Source organism: Hesperophylax consimilis, chromosome 24 (genome assembly GCF_061612785.1).
Source record: "Hesperophylax consimilis isolate HC1 chromosome 24, BYU_Hcon_1.0, whole genome shotgun sequence".
Lineage (NCBI taxonomy): Eukaryota > Metazoa > Arthropoda > Insecta > Trichoptera > Limnephilidae > Hesperophylax > Hesperophylax consimilis.
In genome coordinates this window covers 24,252,768-24,275,117 of record NC_142859.1, presented here as the reverse complement: position 1 = coordinate 24,275,117, position 22,350 = coordinate 24,252,768, and the positions used below count along the sequence as shown (strand labels likewise).

Below are 22,350 nucleotides of genomic sequence, written 5' to 3'. Positions count from 1 at the left end.
TTAAATTAAAACAACAAAACAAAGAATTACACATTAATATATGTATATTGTATATTTGTATATATATTTATAAATATAAAATAATATATTGTATATTAAGAATATATATATGAGTAATGTAATTATATATATATGTATTTTATTTATTAATCGAAGCATCGAAATGGTAGCGATTTTTAATATCTACCCGAGGACATATCTATATTATTGAAAAAGAAAATATGTATTTATTAATATTCCAGACTATGTAGAATCATATATTTTATATTTATTTATTAATATATGTACTCTTATTTAACATATTTTGACAATAGAGATATGTGTACTTAAATATATATTTATATTTGTTCTTCATTTAACCTAGTAAATTTACTAAATTCGGAAAATGAAAAATAGTTTAACTTCAATAAAGGAATTAAAAAATATTTAAATTAACTACGCACAATAAACGGTAACAAAACTGAATCACAAAGAGAGCGCGAGATATTTTTTAAAATAAACAATCTCACATCTGGGTTAGTGGGTCAAATGAGATGTTTACATTGTTCAATTTGTTGATAAAACAAAGGATCACTGGAGAATTGGGTCAACCGCATAGTTTGGAAACGACCTTGGCCATAATTAGTTAGTCACAAAGGATTTTATTAATTACCCGAAACAGCTGGAAGATGCGTGTTCTCAAATACTTATCAATCACAAACGACAATTGAAAAATCACGGGTTAGCCAGATTTATATCAAAAAATTACATGAATCATTTAAATATCATTGATTAGATAGTCGCATAGATTTTTATTAATTACCCGAAACAGCTGGAAGATGCGTGTTCTCAAATACTTATCAATCACAAACGACAATTGAAAAATCACGGGTTAGGAAGATTTATATTGAATAATTATACGAAACATTTGAATATTATTGATTGGGTGCTCATACAGAACCCCATCAGTTGCCTGAGACATTTGAGAGTCGAGTACTCTCTAATGTGGCAACCAACTACTTGAAACAATTGGAAAATCACGGGATAGGATGAACAAAAATTAATGTTGAACCCTGGAGGTAAAATTTAAAACAAATACAGTTCATCAATAGGAGGCAGTGGTCGCTCCTATAACAAGACCATTAACCAAATCAAATAGAGATGACGATTCTCTTAAATAAAAACGTCAAAACCAAACAAACAAAAGCCTGGAGTTCGATAGCTCTCCAAAACAAACTATCAAATAAGACCTTATTCTACTAGTATTTATTAGTATAACCTTATTCTTACGTATATATTCGGTTACCAATCCTAGAGTTTCGCAGAACTCTTTGTGCGAGATCCGAGCTCGGAATGCGAGGTAGATAGCCTCGTATTGCGAGTTATAAACCTTTCCCAAACTGTATGTATACATATATTTATTCGTATGTACTGTTTACTGGAGAATGCGGACCTGCATACAGCTTGCATTTTAGGTCTTATAGACCACTCTCGCATTTTCTTTTAAAAGTGGAATGAGGATTCACGACCCGTAAGTCCACACCAACCGTGAGTATATGATTGTATATAGGACGAAACCGGTTCGCCCTAAGTAAATTGTAGTCCAAGGAGGAGTCGGAATTTGGGGGTATCGGGACTCGAGGGGAAACTTGAAGGCAGTACATGATGACGTGGAAGGCTTTTTGGGACGCGATAACTTAGGTATCAATCAAAGAGCCGTGTCAAAGGATTGTGCGAATTTCTCGTTGACTCAAGATCATCTCGTTTACTTGCAGGAGGATTTGGAGCCAAATTATGCCAGCAAATGGGCTATTCCGAGTTCGTCAAATATGCAATTAACTAATTACATTAACCTACTAAATCAATCTTTACATGTACCTTATAGCAGCAGAATCATAAAGGAGTGGCGCCACACAGACACAAGAGTTCACCAAAATCAAATTTACTAACAATTAACCATTTGAGTTATATTAAATTACCTGTCCAAATAAACATGTATAATATCTTTTATCAGCGTTTAACTACGATTTTGTTAGGGTGCAGGGAATCAGAATAATTACAATAGGAAAGTTAGCTCATTCAGGGAATTCATTTAAGTCTAGGTTTGCAATGAAAAGACCAATTAAATTGTGAAACTCAACACCTCGATCAGAACCAAGGGGGTTACCACAAAAATTAATGTAATTAAAATCCTTTATCATAAATCAAAAAAATTACACAACGTTTGATGGAATTTAATTACAATATAAATACGGAAATATTTGCGTTCAAGTTCGTAAATAACGTATTAATTAGTTAAGTACATATGTCTATAAAGATATATAGTAAAAGAGAGCTTTAAGTAGCTTTCTGTAGATATCAAAGAAAAGGGTCCAATTTTCATGGAGGCTTATGTGTTGTAGGGGAGGAATTTTCCATCACTGCGAACACATATGCAAAGCCTTAGAAAAGAAAAAATTTTAAATATCGGTCATAGCCAAGAGAGAAGAAAATTTTATATTGTTTTAAACAAGTAAAAGAAAATGGTGAAAAGACGCGAAATATTACAACTGCATAGCCGTGATCAGGAGGTTCAGGTTTTATAAGTTTTGAGAGAAAAAAAAACAAAGTTATTGGTCAACCTATTGCAAAAACGGAGAAAATAATAATAATAAATAGGACGAAATTAATTAAAGAGTTAACAAAAAAAAAAAAAAAATTTTATCAGAAAAGTGCGACATTACATAAATATACAGTAAAATTTAAAAATAATAATAGATTAACGTAAACAAACAATAATCCAAAAAGAAAGTGTTAACGAATAAATCTTATAATACAAAAAGTGTCCTTATAAATAAAAATGTGTTAATTCAAATGACCGTGAACTTTAGAGTCAATAAAAATACCTTTCATACGATAATATAAACAATATGAAAGAAGTAGGTTAATGATGTCATTCACTCGAGAGGAATGCGTTCCGTAAACAAAAACATTGTTTATGTTTTGGGTTCATCGAACAAATCGGAATGTTGATATGAAGCAAGTTTAATAAACAGACAAACCCGAAAAACATCGAACTTATTGGGACAACAAAGAACATCTAAAAATTGATAAGATAAACATCGGGCGTAAAAACATCGAGATTTTAAAAGTCGGAAACATCGTTGAATAATACGTATCATTCTGAGGAACAAAAATTAAATAACAAACGTCGAGATTAAATAAGCAATGACACAAAAACGAGATAGCTGGAACAAATATAACATAAACATTGCATTCGGATATCGTGAAGTATTAACGTAAACAATTATTGTTTATATTATATCCGAAAATACAGACCAGCGGCGGTCTGTGGTAATTTAACAAATTATTCACAAAGTCAGGAAAAGAAATTATTATTTTTATCGCTAGACATTCGACAGAATTATTAGAAGATGAGGAAGGTTTAGAGAAATTAAATTGATTAATGTTTTACAACACCCAATGTACCTTACTAGATATCATTGGTTTTGCAAAAATAATGATTACGAAAAATATAAAATTGATTAATATCAATTTATTAACAAAAAAAAAAAAAGGTTTTTTTGATTAACGTTAATATCATTATAAAACAAAAGAAAAACAATTATTTTGAGATTTTGGGGTGTAATCTATTAGGATCATGTTATAACATAATAAATAGCGGAAATATTACACCCATATCATGTGATAGATAGATCTATAATAACAATAATATCAAAATAGAAAAGTGTAATTGTATTACATCATAGTTAATCATTAGGACCACGTGTTAGATTCAAATGGTCGCGCTACGTGCCGCCAATGTAGATACTTGTTGTCAGGATCACAAATCTCGATAATCGACAGAGACATTAATGAGGGTGAAACATTTGATGTTTTGTTTTGTGAGGTAAGATTAATCTTACATAATATAATTTACCATATAAACGGGTAAGTTGAAATAACGTAAGATTTACTCATGATAATTTTGTTGACATTCGGATCAGGTTGTTGACTATTAAAACATATTTTAAGAACACAGAGAACCCAGTCAATGGATTCGATAAGGAATTCAAGTATAGGCCAAACAAATAAACGTTGTTTTGAAAAGACAAAATGTTAGTTGAGAATTCGACCTTCAATCTCAAAGGAAAAAAAAATACAATTCAGAGTTGGCTCGAGATTTTAATGTCGTTGACGAATGTTTATGATGAGATATATATATGTGTATATATATATACCTATTTAGAGGAAACATCTGAAATAGGTATTATAAAAATCATGTTAGGTATTTCAAAAAATCATAATAGAATTTGCAAATTTTGCAAATTGAATATAGATTTGAACTCAACAATAAATAAATATGGCAGAGAAAAGAAAACTCGATGACGCAAAGGTAAGCACCGAAACAATTCCTTTAGTTGATGAACTAAGAGAAATATTCAAACGATCGCGAAAAAGTTCGTTACAAGTTGAAAATCTTAAGGCACCTGAAAATATGAGACAGTCAGAAGGGGAGGCTAGAACGTATTCGGATGTCGAAGTCAAAGATATACGAGAGAGTGACGTGGAAATCATAAATGAACTTGAAAATTTACAGGAACAATCAGGTGATGAAATACAAGAAAAATCTAGAAAAACAAAAAAAAATAAGAAAAACGAGAAAATTTGAAAAAAAAAATATAGAATAAGAAAGGCAACATATATATAAATAATTAAGAAAATTAAAATAGGAATATTGAGGTTGTCGCTTAGTAAGAGAAAAAATAGATACATAAGCCGGTAACACTCGGAAGATCTAAGAAAATGGTGGGAAAACGTGGAATGGGAAGACGAGCAGAAGCTTTAGTGACGGCAATCGGGGAAAATGGTACAGCTGGGACGTCAACAGTGAACATCGGAGATGTTACTACAATAATTCAAGCAGCTTTAGCACCACTTGTTAATAAAATGCAGGAACTTGAGAAACAATTAGGGAGACCAACAACAGTGGCGGTGTCAGGAGAGGATAGTGCGCCGAAAAACGTTCTCCAAGTAGTGGAAATGCTACCGCAGCAGGAACGACCTTCATTTTCCGGTGGAAATCAAAACCCCATAAGTTTCTTAGAAGATTTAAAAGAATATACTAGAAAAGTTAAACGTACAGATCCATTAATTGTCGTACGGGAAAATTTGAAGGGAGAAGCAAAAACGTGGGCCAAGTTATACAACAAGCGATGGGAAACAATGTTGGATTTCGAAAGAGATTTTTTAGCTACCTATTGGGGAGATATAAAGAAGAATGAGGTTCGCCGTCGTCTTGCGGAAGGGGTATATGATGCCAAGAGAGATATATCCATGCTCACTCATTTCGCAAATTATTGGGATTTAGCGAAAGCATTAAAAATTACCGAAACACCGTTGAGCGTAGTTGACGAGATTATGAGACATTACCCTAAAGAAGTTCAATCGCTATGGTTTTCAGGACAGTCAGGAGATGAGATTGTCGCTGCTGAGTTTCTTCGAAAACTAGATACAATGGTTTGCACACCGGAAGAACGGAACACAAAGAAAAGGAGTGGGGAGGAGTTCGCCAAGAAGGACAAATACCGTGACCGTTACCACGCTATAAAGAAGAGAATTCACGCAATAGAGAGTGTGGAAGGAGGCGCTAGCTGCAGCAAGTATGCCGAAACTACGACATCTTCAAAGGGAGGTTCTACAATAACTACAAGCGGCAAGGAGCTAGTCATCGCGAACAATTCGGGAAACGGCCGAGGGTTGATTCATTAGCCCTCATGAATACGACTCACACAGGGAGAGGGACGCCGGCACCAAAACACAACACTGCATTGAAGATTATGATGAAATGGGGGTGGAATCCAATGAAAGGACTGGGAAAAAATGAACAAGGTATGATTGCCCCAATAAAAGCAGAAAGGAATGTGAGAAGACGAAAAGATGGAGCGGAAGAAACGAGAACGGAAGCGGAAATAGATGTGGAAGTATATGTCAATTCTTTACAACAAATAACGGATGAATGGAATCAATTGAAAGTGAACGAAGAGAAAACAAGCAGGGAAATTAGTGGGTTCAACAACATTTTCAAAGACAGAGATTATGAGGAAGTAGAAAAGGGTAGCACTTTACCGTTATTACCGGAAGCCAAAGCACAGATAGATAACACGGAAGTTCACTGTTTAATAGATACCGGAAGTCAAATCACGTGCGTTTCTCAAGAGTTTTATGAAAATTATTTAAATGATCAAACAATTTATCCTATTATGCCTGTAACGTCTATACAAATTAAAGTAGCGATAGGACATAAAAGTCAGAGAATATCTAGGTTGGTTCTAGTACCGTTGCGATTTGGAGATGTTATAATAAATACGCCGTGTTTAATAATACCAAAGTTAATTAGGCCAATTATATTGGGTATCAACTGGTTAGACGAATATACAGCTGAATTTAAATGTGGAGAAAACAGAAAGTTAAAAATAAAAACAGGAAATGGGAAGAAGGAAAAAGAGTTAGTAAATTCAACCGTAATTCAAAGGAAACCTAAACAGGAGGCTAGAAATCAAAATTGCACGAGTGGAAAAATAATTAGTATTGAAGTAAACCCTGAAATAAATAATACGGCGTGCCTCGAGCGTAGGATAACGACCTTTGTGTCCGAGTTAAATTTAGATTCAAAAGGAAAAGAAGGGTTAGAAAAAGTAATCGGATCACAAACAGACCGCACGTCAAATTTCGCTCTTCAGAAATCACCTTAATTAAACCTTACAAAACTCAATTATCCATGCAATTCATCGTTAAACGTGTTCCTAAAAATCAGTAAAGTGAATTTTCTACTTTAGTGAATTTATAAACATTCGGTTTTATTCTCATTCTAAGTGTTTTAATACATTGTGTTGTGACAGAAGTGTTGTTGCCCAAAACAAAAAATTATCATCATCCGATTCACCAAATAATAATATACAAGAGTGAGCCAGTTAATATTACTCTTATTTGTCGAGTAGCCGTAACCGGTCCGTGGCCTAGCGGTAAGAGCGCTCGGATAGCTAGCGGCATATATTGCACTCGCACAGACATCTGAAGGACCCCGGAACGATCCCAACTGCCGCCAAAAATTTTTATTTTTATTTCTCTTTCCTTGTAAAGTGAAATCATTAACAAGAAAGAGAACGGAATAAACTCGAAAAAAATCGAACTACAATGAACTGTGAAGCATGCTTGAACATCATTTCCAAAAATGACCATGCACTTACGTGCGCCATCTGCAATATTGCCTTTCATAATAACTGCCTAAATATCTCCGATACCAACTTTAAAAGAATGGCATCTAAAAATAAACAAACATGGAAATGCCCAAAATGTAAAAGCCGGCCGAGCTCACCTGCTCCGTCGGCATCATCATTAGGTTCAGAAGCCGATGTATTATTTGATCGCCTCACTAAACATTTCGACAACAAAATAAGTGAAATAAAAAAAATGTTTGAGGAAGAAATCAGCGATCTTAAGAAAAGCAGTAATTTTATTTGCAACCAGTATGATGACCTGATCACACGCTTTAAAGATTTGGAGGAGGGCTTCAAAGGTATAAAATTCTTAAAAGAAGAGAATGAAAAAAAAAATACAAGAATCTCATCCTTGGAAAGCCGTCTTGCAGATCTAGAGCAAGTGAAGCTCTCCGACAGCTTGGAAATGGCGGGCGTGGAATTGCGGCCGGGAGAACAAGCCTCGGAAGCAGTACTTCGAGTAGCCAACTCACTGGGACTGCCCTTACAACCACAAGATATACGCATGGTGACCAGGACTCAAGATCGAAGACAAAACACCCCGGACAAACTCCTCATCACCCTCTATAGTCAAAATATAAGGGAATCTATGCTCTCAAAAAAAAACGCGGCCAAAACCATATACTCAAATTCTCCCATTTTCATCAGCGAGGTGCTGTCACCGTACTTTAAGGAACTTCTATGGAAAACTAAGCAGACGGCTAAAGAAACCCACTACCAATACGTGTGGTTTAAATCAAATAAATTGCTTGTCCGCAAAGCAACTGGGGATAAAATCATCCAAATAAAACACGAAAATGACCTAAAAAAAATGGGGTAACAAACTTAGACGACTAATCCACCTGAATCCAAGTAAATTAAATGTATTGCTAATCATTTAATATGGCAGAATTACTAAATACTATCCACTCAACTAGCACTCACTCACATTATTCAACCAATAATACAAAACTATGCGATTCTTTATTTAGCACCCCAGGCACCCTTACTATATTAAATCAAAACATAAGATCCCTAAACAAAAACTACGACGAACTAGACATACTATTGTCCTCCTTTAAAATAGACTTCAATATTATTATATTAACAGAATGCTGGATCCCAACCTCTTTTACTGTAAAATACAAAAAAAACTACTCCTCATATTTCACAACAAAATACAAAAACCAAAATGATGGAGTTGTTGTTTACATAAAAGATAATCTTAACGCCTCTGTCTCAGAACTCACCCTAGAAAACTCAAACTGTTTACAAATAATCGCTGACCCAGATACGTGCATACTCGCTATTTACAGATCACCTTCATCACACAACATTACACCCTTTCTAATAGCTCTCGACTCTCACATAAAAAAAATTACCCACTTCAAAAACATCATCGTAACTGGTGACCTAAACATAAATATACTCCCACAAGGCCATCCCCAGAATATCGAATACCAACTGATGCTCCTGGAACATGGCATAATAAGCGCCATCAACACTCCAACCAGAGTTACCAGAGACTCGGAATCATGTTTAGATCACTTAATGATCAAATCCAAAAACAAATTCTGTAGCGTAGTTTTCGAATCCACAATCACAGATCACTACACAACAATGATAGGACTGACCACACAGGCATTGAACCCAACAATTCAAAACAACATCACAAAATTTGAAACTGACTACGTGAACCTAAAACATTGCCTAGAAAACCAAACGTGGGAACACCTTAAAAAAATTAACAACACTGAAGAAGCCTGGCATTACTTTATTACATACCTACAAACGCTCATCACTCAAAACACCACAAAAACATTCAAATCCTTCACGCACCGCAAAATAAGACTCAAAAAATGGATTACCCAAAGCATAATAAATAGCATTAAAAAACGGGACAAACTGCACAAACAAGTCAAACACAACCCAAATGATACTTTTCTGAACTCTTTCTATAAAAGGTACAGAAATACTTGCTCTCTAATTATACGAAAAGCCAAAGAATTATATTACAGAAACAAACTGGTAACTGCTAACTTTGACCCGAAAAGCGTTTGGTCTATTCTGAGGGAAAGTACAAATACACAAAAAAAACAAAGATGATGAAATAAAAAAAATACTTATCAACGACGAAGAAGTCGACTTCCACAAAAATCCTACACTTATCCTGAACTACATAAACAGACATTACACAAATATCGGAGCTAGCCTAGCCGAAAATATAAAACAAAAATCGTCTAGTAACGATAATCAAGAAACTCAAAAAATTCCGACTCAGTGCACACACAAAAATAGTGACAGTCTATTCAAATTACATAGAGTAACTCTGGAAGACACCAACAAATTAATACATTCCCTAAAGAATAATACAACATCAGGTCCCGACGGAATAGACTCTAAAACAATAATTACACTAAGCCAACAACTACTTACTCCACTAACATACGTTATTAATCTTAGCCTGAAAGAAGGAATTTTTCCGAGCATCCTAAAAAAAGGTTTGGTTATTCCTATTCATAAATCAGGACCTAAAAATAATGTAAACAACTTTCGACCCATTACACTATTAAACACATTGTCAAAAATTCTTGAAAAAGCAATAAAAGAACAGCTGCAACAATATCTGGAAAACACGCAAATACTCTCAGTTAACCAACATGGCTTTAGAAAAAATAGGAACACAGAAAACGCGATTGCCACTGTAACCGAGTTTATTACACATAATTTAGATGCAAAAAAAAAAAGTTATTTCAATCTATTTAGACTTATCTAAAGCCTTCGATACAATTTCGCACAAAAAACTTTTCAAGAAGCTAAAAAACATTGGCATAAATGGAGTAGAATTTGAATTAATGAAAAGTTTCATGTCTGACAGAACACAACAAGTTAAAATTGATAACAAGACAAGTGAACCACTCTTAATCACATACGGAGTCCCACAGGGGAGTGTCCTTGGTCCATTAATATTCCTCATATACATAAACGAATTATGTGACATTGAAATTGATGGTAAACTCGTGACCTTCGCTGATGATACAGTTCTTCTGTGTCAAGCAGCCACATGGAAAGATTTATTCATAACAGCTGAAAAAAGTTTGACTATTGTCATAAAATGGCTAAACAGAAATACTCTTACCGTTAACACAGTCAAAACAAAATATATCACACACAGTATTACACAAAGAGGTCAACCTCCGTCTAACTTGGACTTGTTTTTGCATGAATGTAAACAAACATCATCCAATTGCCAATGCGAACACATTGAAAGGGTTAAACAAATAAAGTACCTAGGAGTTATTATTGATGCATACTTACAATGGACTGACCACATTACTTTTATTACCAATAAACTAAAACGAGTCTTACACCTAATAAAATCCATTAAAAACATTTTCCCACTAACAATACTCAGATCAATATATTTTGCACTGTGTCAATCCATTGCCACGTATGGAATATTAGCTTGGGGAAGCGCTACAAACACAACAATTGACCCAATTCAAAAAGTTCAAAAGGCAATAATAAAACTCATACTGCAAGTACCATTCTACACAGACTCAACCAAAATCTTCAAAACATTAGACGTCATGTCAATAAGACAACTTTACGCCAAAACTGCTCTCCTACACCTCATCCATAATAATCTTCATATTACAAATCAAGCAAAAGCCATAATAAAAACCAGGTCCTCAACAAATAAAACACTGAACATTCCAATAACACACACCACACACGGTCAAAGACACTTTCAATACTACGCAACCAAACTTTTTAACAGTATGCCCATTACTTTGAAACAATTATTGACTACAAACACATCTACAAACTTTCTCAAAAAACATATCATAGCCTGGATAAAAAATCAAGATATTCACTTTATTCAAAAGATTATAATTCCAAACCAAACATAACCAAAATATAACAAGTAAAATTTAATATTATACACGTTCATCAAGAATTATCCACAAATTCATACACTCACATATAAAAGTGTGTTTTCATGTTTCAATATATGTCTGTGAAAAAAAAATAAAATAATAATAACTTTCTACCACAACACATAAATACCTGTCACCCTTAACCACAAACACGTTAACACCTCAGCACAGGTTCTCCTAGTGAGGTGCTCACGTTACATATAATATCACACACACACACAGTTTTACCTAAATCAACCTATGTTCTTCATTTTTTATACCTTTTTTCTTCATTTTTATACCTTTTTTCTGTACTTTTTTTTCTCTGTACTGCAATATAAACCACTGTAATAATTTGTAAAACGTGTATTCAAGAATAGACATAAATAAATAAATAAATAAATAAAAGATTTTAATTAAACATAAGAATGTATTTATAGACAAACCGGGTCTAACTACTTTGTACACTCACGAAATAAGAATGACGGACGAGACGCCTTTCGTTAAGCGATCCTACCCAGTACCTTTTGCTTACAGGGATAAAATTTATGAAAAAATTAGAGAATTGGAGTCATTAGGAATCATCAGTAGAGAGGCCACGCAGTTTTCTAGTCCTCTAACATTTACCTTGAAAAAAGATGGGACGGTTAGGATACTCTTAGATGCTAGATTCTTAAACACCAGAATGCAGGCGGAAGTAGAAAAACCACCATTAACTTCAGAAATTATACAGCGTTTTCATGGTGTAAAATTCATAACCACAATAGATCTAAATTCAGCTTACTTTCAAATACCTATCAGTCCAGAAAGTCGCAAGTATACTGGGTTTGTATACAATGGAAAATCTTACGTATACAAGGTATTACCGCAGGGGTTAAAAACATCAGTAGGGAGTTTTTCAAGAGGAATGGACAAAATTCTAGGACCAGGGGTGAGGGAATTCTGCGCTAATTACTTAGATGATTTAATAATATATACGTGTGGTAGTCAAGAAGATCATTTTGAACATGTAAACGCAGTGCTTGAGAGGTTAAAGGAAGCAAACATGACTTGTAAACTCGAAGAATGTCAATTTTTATTCACAGAAGTACGTATGTTAGGACATATTATAACGCCTTTGGGAGTTCAAATGGATCCGGAAAAGATTGACGCCATAAAAAATTTTCCGATACCCAAGAAAATAAAACAAGTTAGAGCCTTTCTTGGACTTTGTAATTATTACCGTAGATTCGCGAATAAATATGGAGAAACAACACGGGTTTTGTGCGATTTACTTCAGAAAAATAGAACCTGGCGATGGGGTGACTCAGAACAGCGCGCATTCGAGAGGGTGAAAACATTATTTTTAGAGACAGTTATTTTACATCATCATGACCCAAATAGTACTTATTATTTACAGACAGATAGTTCGGGGTTCGCCATAGGAGGAGAATTATATCAGTTGGATGAGGAAGGGAATCACCACGTTATTGGATTTATTAGCAAAGCTTTAAGAGGACCGGAGTTGAAATGGACCACGTCAGAACAAGAGTTATGGGCGATAATATATGCTTTACATAAATTTAAGACATATTTAAGAGGAGTACACTTAATAATTAGAACGGATCATCAAGCATTGACATTTTTAAAGAGCTGGAAGATGTACAGTGGCCGCCTAACACGGTGGATTTTGTATTTAAATCAATTTAACTTCACTGTAGAGTACGTCAAAGGGAAGGAAAATATAGGGCCTGATATTTTATCTCGTTATTCTTGTGATGCAAAAAATGTACAGGAGGAGAAAAACACGTGCCCAGAGATAGCAGCTTTTGCAGTGAAAGGTAGACAACAGATTCGAAAACACTTAGAAAATATAACTGAACTACAAAAACAAGACACATTTTTGGGAGAAATTTCCGGATATTTGCGCAAGGGAAAATCAGGGCCGCCGACAAAAGATGTAAATAGGTATTTGAAAAATTACAAAAAAATAGGCAAGACTTTATATTACACAACAGGACTAAACAAAACGGTGTTAGCAGTACCAAAAGAGTTGACTGAAGAACTAATAAAAATGATACATTTAGAAATTGGACACGGAGGAGTTTTTAAAACAGGGACAGCTTTGGGAGATAGGTATTATTGGCCAGGCATGCACCGAGATATAAAACGCATAGTGAGAGGGTGTCACCTATGTCAGCTGGCGAAGCGCGAAATTCGACCAACTGTAGGGCCGAGTAAATCCATAATTACCAAAGAAGTAGGACAATTAGCTATGGCAGATTTATACGGACCTCTACCGAGAGGAATAGGAGGGGTTAAATTCATTTTCGTGATCCAAGATTCATTCAGTAGATTTGTAAAATTATATAAATTGAGGATAGCAAGTACTAAGACCGTGTTAAATTGTGTAGAGGATTTTAATAAAACAATACAAATAGATGCTTTGTTAACTGACAACGGATCTCAATTTACATCGAAGAAATGGGAAAGCAACTTAAATAGGATGGGCATACGAATCGTACATACTTCAATACGAAATCCCGGACCGAACATAACAGAGCGCGTGAATAAAGAATTAAGTAGAATTTTCCGTATTTATTGTCACGAAAAACATACCAAGTGGGCGGCTTTCCTTAAAGAAATAGAACAAACCTACAATAATTCGATACACTGTTCAACAGGATTCTCACCTAATGAAATAGCTTTTGGGAAATCACCAACTTATAGTTTAGACAGGTATACTCAAGGCTGCGGAAAATCTACGAAAACAATAAATGAAATAAGATTAGCAGCACGGAAAAATTTAGAGAAAAGCGCTGCAAATCGACAGAAATACTATAATCTCAACAAAAGATTAATAACTTATGAGATTGGGACCCTGGTCAAGTTGAAAAAATTTACACAATCAAACCTACTCAAAAAAGAAATAAAAAAATTCAATCTGCTTTACGATGGACCTTATGTAATTGGGTCAGAAGTTTATAGTAACACGTATACGCTAATTGATCCGGTAACTCGGGAAATAAAAGGAGATTATAGCGCAATTCATCTAGCGAAATATTATACATGTAATAAGGAACAAAAACCGAGTTTAGAGATAGTGGAAATCAACGAATAAAATGCGAAATTTACAAATATTTGAAACTTGAAATAAACAAACGATTGAGAAATACAAATAAGAATATGTTAGAATACGATATAATTTAAGGAGGGAGGGAGAAAGAAAATTACTAAAATATTAGACTATCAGTTTGTTTGCGAGGGGTGGGTCGTCCTTAAGTCCTTAAGGTTGAGTGAACAAATTTCTTAATAAGCGACAATCATATTCTAATTTACTAATAGAGTAAGAGAAAAATTTTTCGATAATATTGATTTTCTAGTTTAGAAAAAAAATTTGTGTGTTAGTGTGTAGGAAAATTTTGTTAGATAAGTAAGAACACAGAAGGAAAGCGTATGGGAGTTATATACCCACAAAAGGAACTAAAAAAAAAAAAAAAATATATATTATAAATAGGATAGGGTACGTTTTATAAAACAAGATTTTAAATTGACAATGCATAGAGTTAGAATTTTTTTTGAAAACTTGAAATAAGGTTATCTATAGATTTAGAGTAGACATTAGGTAAAGATAAAAAGGGAACATTAGAAATTACGATATGGTTAGGTTAAAATTTTCAAAAAAAAAAAAATTTTAAAAGGAAACAGGAACGATGAGAAAATTGGAGGTTAGTTAAGAACATTTATGAAATTTAAAAATTATGATGGGTAACACCTAGGCTAGGACAACTTGTTTGAATGATCTATGAAAAGACAATTAGAAATTACACAAAAAAAAAAATGCTGGAAAAGTTTAAATGAAACATGTATACCACTGATTGTCGGATTGGGTGAGGTCGTGCAAAGATATACATTTCACAAAAATATAATATTTACAAAACCAAAACAAACAATTATTTGCACACCAAGAGACCACCCGCCCTTCAGTTGGTCAATAGACCGCGAGATTGCAAACAATCTTTACCTGAATCATTGTGAGGGAGGTCTTAGTCCAACCAGGTTGAGGACCACCTAAACACGCGAGTCGAGGGGCGTGTTTTTTCCCAGAAAAAAAAAGAGATTAATTTTGAGTTTATCAAAATTAGAGAAAATTCCATAAAATAAAATCTACGCGAAAAGAAAATATAAAATACAATGTGATTCAAAGTCAAGGTTGTTAACAATCCAAACAGAATGAGGGGGGGGAGAAAGGGAATAACAGAATGGAAAGAGAGATAGGGAATAACAGAATGAGGGGGGGGGGGAGAAAGGAAATAACAGGATGGAAAGAGAGATAGGGAATAACAGAATGAGGGGGGGGGGAGAAAGGAAATAACAGGATGGAAAGAGAGAAAGGGAATAGCAGAATGAGGGGGGGGGAGAAAGGAAATAACAGAATGGAGAGAGAGATAGGGAATGATAGAGTGAGGTAGAGAAAGGAAATAACAGGAAGTGATGTAGGAAAAGGAATAACAGAACGAGGGGGAGAATAGTTAGACTATAATTTGAACACAATTTCGATGTCTAAAGTAGTATACAACATTAGCCACAGCAAATTGAGTTCAGAGGGGGGAACTGTGATGAAAGGCTTTAAATCACAGTGAAAAAAAAAACAGATAAACCATAGCTGCAAGAAAATATGCAAATTATTTATGAAAACGGACATGCTAACGACATCTGGCGGAGAAAGAATTGATCCAGCTTGCTTGCAGTAGACACCTGTAATAGTTGAAATTAAATCAAGGTTCCGGGACGAAAGCAGAGAGGTCGTAAAATCGTCTAGTACGACTGGTACTTCCCCTTTCCTAGGCCTAAAAATAAATATTGAATTTTGTCAACCAATAGATCTGAACAAAGAGCTATAAAATTTTGAGTAACCAATCAGTGAACGGAGAGGCGTACATCAAATACAGACAAAGGAATGAACTGTGGATCGGGCAATAAAAAAGATAATTAACGACATTTCGATTCTCACAGAAATTAGAGGTGAACGCACTTTAGGGTCAACATCGACTTTCAAGGTGACAAACTCCTGGGAATGTTTACAATAACTGAGACATTTATGGGGTATCGAACCATTGAAATCGGGTGCTTGGAAGTTTTACAAGTTGTAAAGCGCACACACAAAAATGCAATGAAAAAAATTATAAACGTGATAGTATAAAAAAAGGACGGGAAAAGCGAAGGAAAGTTACTGGCGGAATTTCAACTGTAGTGCAATTATTTATGATAGAAGGAGGGTGTCATGTTCGATAAAAATCGTACTAAAGAGAGGAGTGAGTGTTGGAAACAATGGAAATTAATCGTTATCAATTTAAGATGAAACGGACATATTGGTAAATCAATTTTGAATGAAAAATCTCGCAAAAAAATACACATTTTAGAAAAGTGCGGCGACCGAATGGAAGGATAATACAGAGATTTTGAATTGCTACGAAGGTCCTAGGGACATGAAAATTGAGTATCAGAAGAAGACAGTAAAACTTAACATATAGCGATAGATAAGATTCAGGAAAAGTAGACATTTTACATAATTATTAGGTTAGATATATATTAGAGTTACCCAATATTACGGAGGGATCGAAACAAGATAAAAGGTTGGCGGTCTCATGTATATTTTGAAGGATAAACAATCGAAATTTGAACATGATTTTTATTTACGTTAAGGTAATAAACGATTAGAAAAGCGATTAACTTTAACGTTGGGCTTATGAAGTATTTAGATTAGGCAAAAGAGATTAAAATTAATAGGTTTGAAATTAAATAAAATTTACGACCATAGTACATAAAATCTGAGGCGTAAACATATGTCCAGACGTATAATTTATGTAAAATCTTGTAAGTGAGGGATGGAGAATGGGCGGAGATTGGATCAGGCAATAAAAGTGACAGATATCCCAGAGTCAAATTAGGTATATCTTCCATAGAAGTGTGGAAAACTATATATTAATTAATAATAAATGAAGTATGAAATTTTCCTGGAGACCACACACATCGGGAAAAGTGAGAGGAAGATAAAAGGAAGGGTAAAGAACGGAGATAAAGAATAATCCAAGTGGAGAAAAGTGATACAATTCAAATTTATCCGTGAAATAAATAAATACGACTTGGAAAATAATTAGTTATAGAGTTATGAGAAATAACAAAAAAATAAAGAAGAAAATTGTGCAAGAAGACGTCGCGGATAAAAGAAAATCCAAAAGATAAGGAAAAACTCAAATCTGCGACATAAAGATGGAAAGTACGGGTGGAAATGGAAAAGCTCATATAAGCGACAATAAAATTAAGTAGAATTTAAACAAATCGAAATTCAAAAATGCGTAGTAAAGATTTCGACATGGATTTAAACAATTTTTGCACGAGATGCATAAAATTGAGATCTGCATATATGTCATTGAGGACGGACCTATCGCGAATTGAGAAAAAAAGGAACGCAAAATCATGAGATTTTAACTACATTTTGTATGAGCAGAGGACAAAGGGAGCTTGGGCGATTAACACAGACTTACCCGATTCGGACCCTATCGATTTAGATTTGTGAGATGGAAACTGACCACCGCCTAGAGCCGGAAAGCAGAACATCTTATGGAAGCACAATCGATATTGATGGCAGGGATGTTCGGATTTGCGAGTTGGTAAAAGATAGAATTGATTACCAAAGGAAATTCAGATACGTCTTTTGGAATCTGAGAAGGGTATAAAGTGACGGTACACACCAGTTTTGGGACAGTCGCGCCGAGGATTTGAAAAGTTGTTACGTGGCAGTACTACGTTTTGGTAGGATTAACAGTGAAAAATCTTTAAGTGTTAAATTTTGAATAAGTCCCTGGACTTTCGGAAAGAGTACAAGTGCTAAAATCAGTGAAATTTTAATAAGTCTGTTTAATTTAATTAAACAGTGTTAATAAATAAATATAATTTAAACTCAGTGCTTAAAAAGTAAAGTGAGAAGTGCAAAAAAGTGAATTAATTAAAATTTAAAAATAATTATTTCATTCAAAGTGAAAACATTCAAATTAAATTTAAGAGTTTGTTATCGTTAAATTAAAGTGGATGTGCTCGTGAATTGATATTTAAAAATAGATTATAATTTTGTTTAAAATTATTAATAGTAAATACTTCATCTTAGGTTAAAAGAAACACAAAAACAAAAAAAAAGGATTCGATAATAATAAACGTTTAAACCTTTGTTCTAAAATTAACAGTTAGAAAAAAATTTAATTTATTAAGAGTCGAGTTAATTAAAAGTTTGCACAATTCGGAATAAATTTTCTTATCAATTTATATAAAAAGAAATTTAGAATTAATAAATTGTTCAATTAAAATCCATCGTGCGTATAGCGACAGTGTTAAAAGTGTTTGTCGTTTTAACCGGAATTTTAATCATCAGTCTATCATTTCGGAAAAGAATTTGAAAAAGCTATCATTCAAAAGCCTAAACTAGAAAAGTGTTATTAAATCAACGGGTTTTCTGAATTAGGATTTCGTTCGGAAGAAAAATTAAATATCAGCTAATTTATACGATTCAAGCGAGAATAAAATATTAAATAGGAATAAATAGTCGAAAAGATTTATTTTGAAATTAGTTGAAAAATACAATTAATTAGGTAGGATTTCTTCATCAAGGTTATTGTGTACTACCCGACCGGAAATACCTTGACGTGGGTAAGTTTTCCTTTTATAAATAATTTTCAGGTCCCAGGAGACACAGAAGGGCTGTGAAGTGGAAGTATATCAATTGAATATTAAATTAAAACAACAAAACAAAGAATTACACATTAATATATGTATATTGTATATTTGTATATATATTTATAAATATAAAATAATATATTGTATATTAAGAATATATATATGAGTAATGTAATTATATATATATGTATTTTATTTATTAATCGAAGCATCGAAATGGTAGCGATTTTTAATATCTACCCGAGGACATATCTATATTATTGAAAAAGAAAATATGTATTTATTAATATTCCAGACTATGTAGAATCATATATTTTATATTTATTTATTAATATATGTACTCTTATTTAACATATTTTGACAATAGAGATATGTGTACTTAAATATATATTTATATTTGTTCTTCATTTAACCTAGTAAATTTACTAAATTCGGAAAATGAAAAATAGTTTAACTTCAATAAAGGAATTAAAAAATATTTAAATTAACTACGCACAATAAACGGTAACAAAACTGAATCACAAAGAGAGCGCGAGATATTTTTTAAAATAAACAATCTCACATCTGGGTTAGTGGGTCAAATGAGATGTTTACATTGTTCAATTTGTTGATAAAACAAAGGATCACTGGAGAATTGGGTCAACCGCATAGTTTGGAAACGACCTTGGCCATAATTAGTTAGTCACAAAGGATTTTATTAATTACCCGAAACAGCTGGAAGATGCGTGTTCTCAAATACTTATCAATCACAAACGACAATTGAAAAATCACGGGTTAGCCAGATTTATATCAAAAAATTACATGAATCATTTAAATATCATTGATTAGATAGTCGCATAGATTTTTATTAATTACCCGAAACAGCTGGAAGATGCGTGTTCTCAAATACTTATCAATCACAAACGACAATTGAAAAATCACGGGTTAGGAAGATTTATATTGAATAATTATACGAAACATTTGAATATTATTGATTGGGTGCTCATACAGAACCCCATCAGTTGCCTGAGACATTTGAGAGTCGAGTACTCTCTAATGTGGCAACCAACTACTTGAAACAATTGGAAAATCACGGGATAGGATGAACAAAAATTAATGTTGAACCCTGGAGGTAAAATTTAAAACAAATACAGTTCATCAATAGGAGGCAGTGGTCGCTCCTATAACAAGACCATTAACCAAATCAAATAGAGATGACGATTCTCTTAAATAAAAACGTCAAAACCAAACAAACAAAAGCCTGGAGTTCGATAGCTCTCCAAAACAAACTATCAAATAAGACCTTATTCTACTAGTATTTATTAGTATAACCTTATTCTTACGTATATATTCGGTTACCAATCCTAGAGTTTCGCAGAACTCTTTGTGCGAGATCCGAGCTCGGAATGCGAGGTAGATAGCCTCGTATTGCGAGTTATAAACCTTTCCCAAACTGTATGTATACATATATTTATTCGTATGTACTGTTTACTGGAGAATGCGGACCTGCATACAGCTTGCATTTTAGGTCTTATAGACCACTCTCGCATTTTCTTTTAAAAGTGGAATGAGGATTCACGACCCGTAAGTCCACACCAACCGTGAGTATATGATTGTATATAGGACGAAACCGGTTCGCCCTAAGTAAATTGTAGTCCAAGGAGGAGTCGGAATTTGGGGGTATCGGGACTCGAGGGGAAACTTGAAGGCAGTACATGATGACGTGGAAGGCTTTTTGGGACGGGATAACTTAGGTATCAATCAAAGAGCCGTGTCAAAGGATTGTGCGAATTTCTCGTTGACTCAAGATCATCTCGTTTACTTGCAGGAGGATTTGGAGCCAAATTATGCCAGCAAATGGGCTATTCCGAGTTCGTCAAATATGCAATTAACTAATTACATTAACCTACTAAATCAATCTTTACATGTACCTTATAGCAGCAGAATCATAAAGGAGTGGCGCCACACAGACACAAGAGTTCACCAAAATCAAATTTACTAACAATTAACCATTTGAGTTATATTAAATTACCTGTCCAAATAAACATGTATAATATCTTTTATCAGCGTTTAACTACGATTTTGTTAGGGTGCAGGGAATCAGAATAATTACAATAGGAAAGTTAGCTCATTCAGGGAATTCATTTAAGTCTAGGTTTGCAATGAAAAGACCAATTAAATTGTGAAACTCAACACCTCGATCAGAACCAAGGGGGTTACCACAAAAATGAATGTAATTAAAATCCTATATCATAAATCAAAAAAATTACACAACGTTTGATGGAATTTAATTACAATATAAATACGGAAATATTTGCGTTCAAGTTCGTAAATAACGTATTAATTAGTTAAGTACATATGTCTATAAAGATATATAGTACAAGAGAGCTTTATGTAGCTTTCTGTAGATATCAAAGAAAAGGGTCCAATTTTCATGGAGGCTTATGTGTTGTAGGGGAGGAATTTTCCATCCCTGCGAACACATATGCAAAGCCTTAGAAAAGAAAAAAATTTAAATATCGGTCATAGCCAAGAGAGAAGAAAATTTTATATTGTTTTAAACAAGTAAAAGAAAATGGTGAAAAGAGGCGAAATATTACATTGTTTTCTGGGTAAAGTTTTAAAACAGTATTTTATTATCATATAAATACTTGTAGTACGAAATATGTAGCGACAAAACTGTAAACAAAATGATGTAGTTAGGAAAAATAAAATATATCTGATTAAGAAACAATATCCGAAATAAAATCCAGGAAATAAATAACGTATGTAGTTAGTGTGTGGCATTTTCTCTTTCAAAAGACAGTAAAAAGTAGTATAAGTATGAAAAATAAGTAATATCTGGGTTATATAAAATATGTTGATTAGAGTTCTCTTTTGCCGAATTATTAGTAATATTACTAATAAATCAAATAATAATCTTATAATAAGTGTAGTTACCATTCTAGAGAGAATAAAGATTAAAATTAAAGTTAAAATTAAAATTAGGATTTAAATTATTCCAGTACAAATTGGAGTTATGCAAAAACCTAGGTGTTCATATAATATAGTGCTGTTATGTAATAGAGTATGAAATGGCGATATAAAGCGGTAGTCAGTAGTTTTATCACGATAATTAGAATAAAGAGCAGGTAGTCAGAGCTTCGGTATAGCTTGTTCTGAGTCTATTAATATAGGTCGAGAAGAGTTATCTTTTTTCATGTAGATTAGACCTGCTTTCGTCCAGACGTACCTATATTTACACTCAGTCGCACGTTGGCGAGCTAGATACCAAAGCCGTTTGCCTTTAGACGTGAGGAGTTCTGAGACGTATATGGGTGTAATGGGGCCAGACAATCCGATTGTTCCCGTGTTTAGTTTGTCCCCAATCTTTTCGCAAGACCTGTTATATTTTTTTATAGCATTAAAGAGCTCCTCTTTTAACGGTATTGAATTAAAATTAATTACCACTGACCTAGGTTTAACTGTTGGAGGAATATTTTTGTTTCTTTGTGATACGCTATACATATTATAAATATCATTTG

The 22,350-nt window shown here is 33.5% G+C and overlaps 1 protein-coding gene across 1 annotated transcript; it reads left to right on the top strand.

The window, feature by feature from the left end:
• Window positions 1-7,431: 7,431 nt before the first annotated feature.
• LOC149412115 (uncharacterized) lies at window positions 7,432-8,058 on the top strand. The gene has a single exon (XM_089646304.1). The coding sequence runs from the start codon at window positions 7,432-7,434 to the stop codon at window positions 8,056-8,058; it is 627 nt and encodes a 208-aa protein (XP_089502430.1).
• The last annotated feature ends 14,292 nt before the right edge of the window (window positions 8,059-22,350 follow it).

What these genes read in the sequence shown, in the direction of transcription:
- LOC149412115 (XM_089646304.1), top strand. Translation starts at nt 7,432, where the DNA reads ATGTTTGAGGAAGAAATCAGCGATCTTAAGAAAAGCAGTAATTTTATT.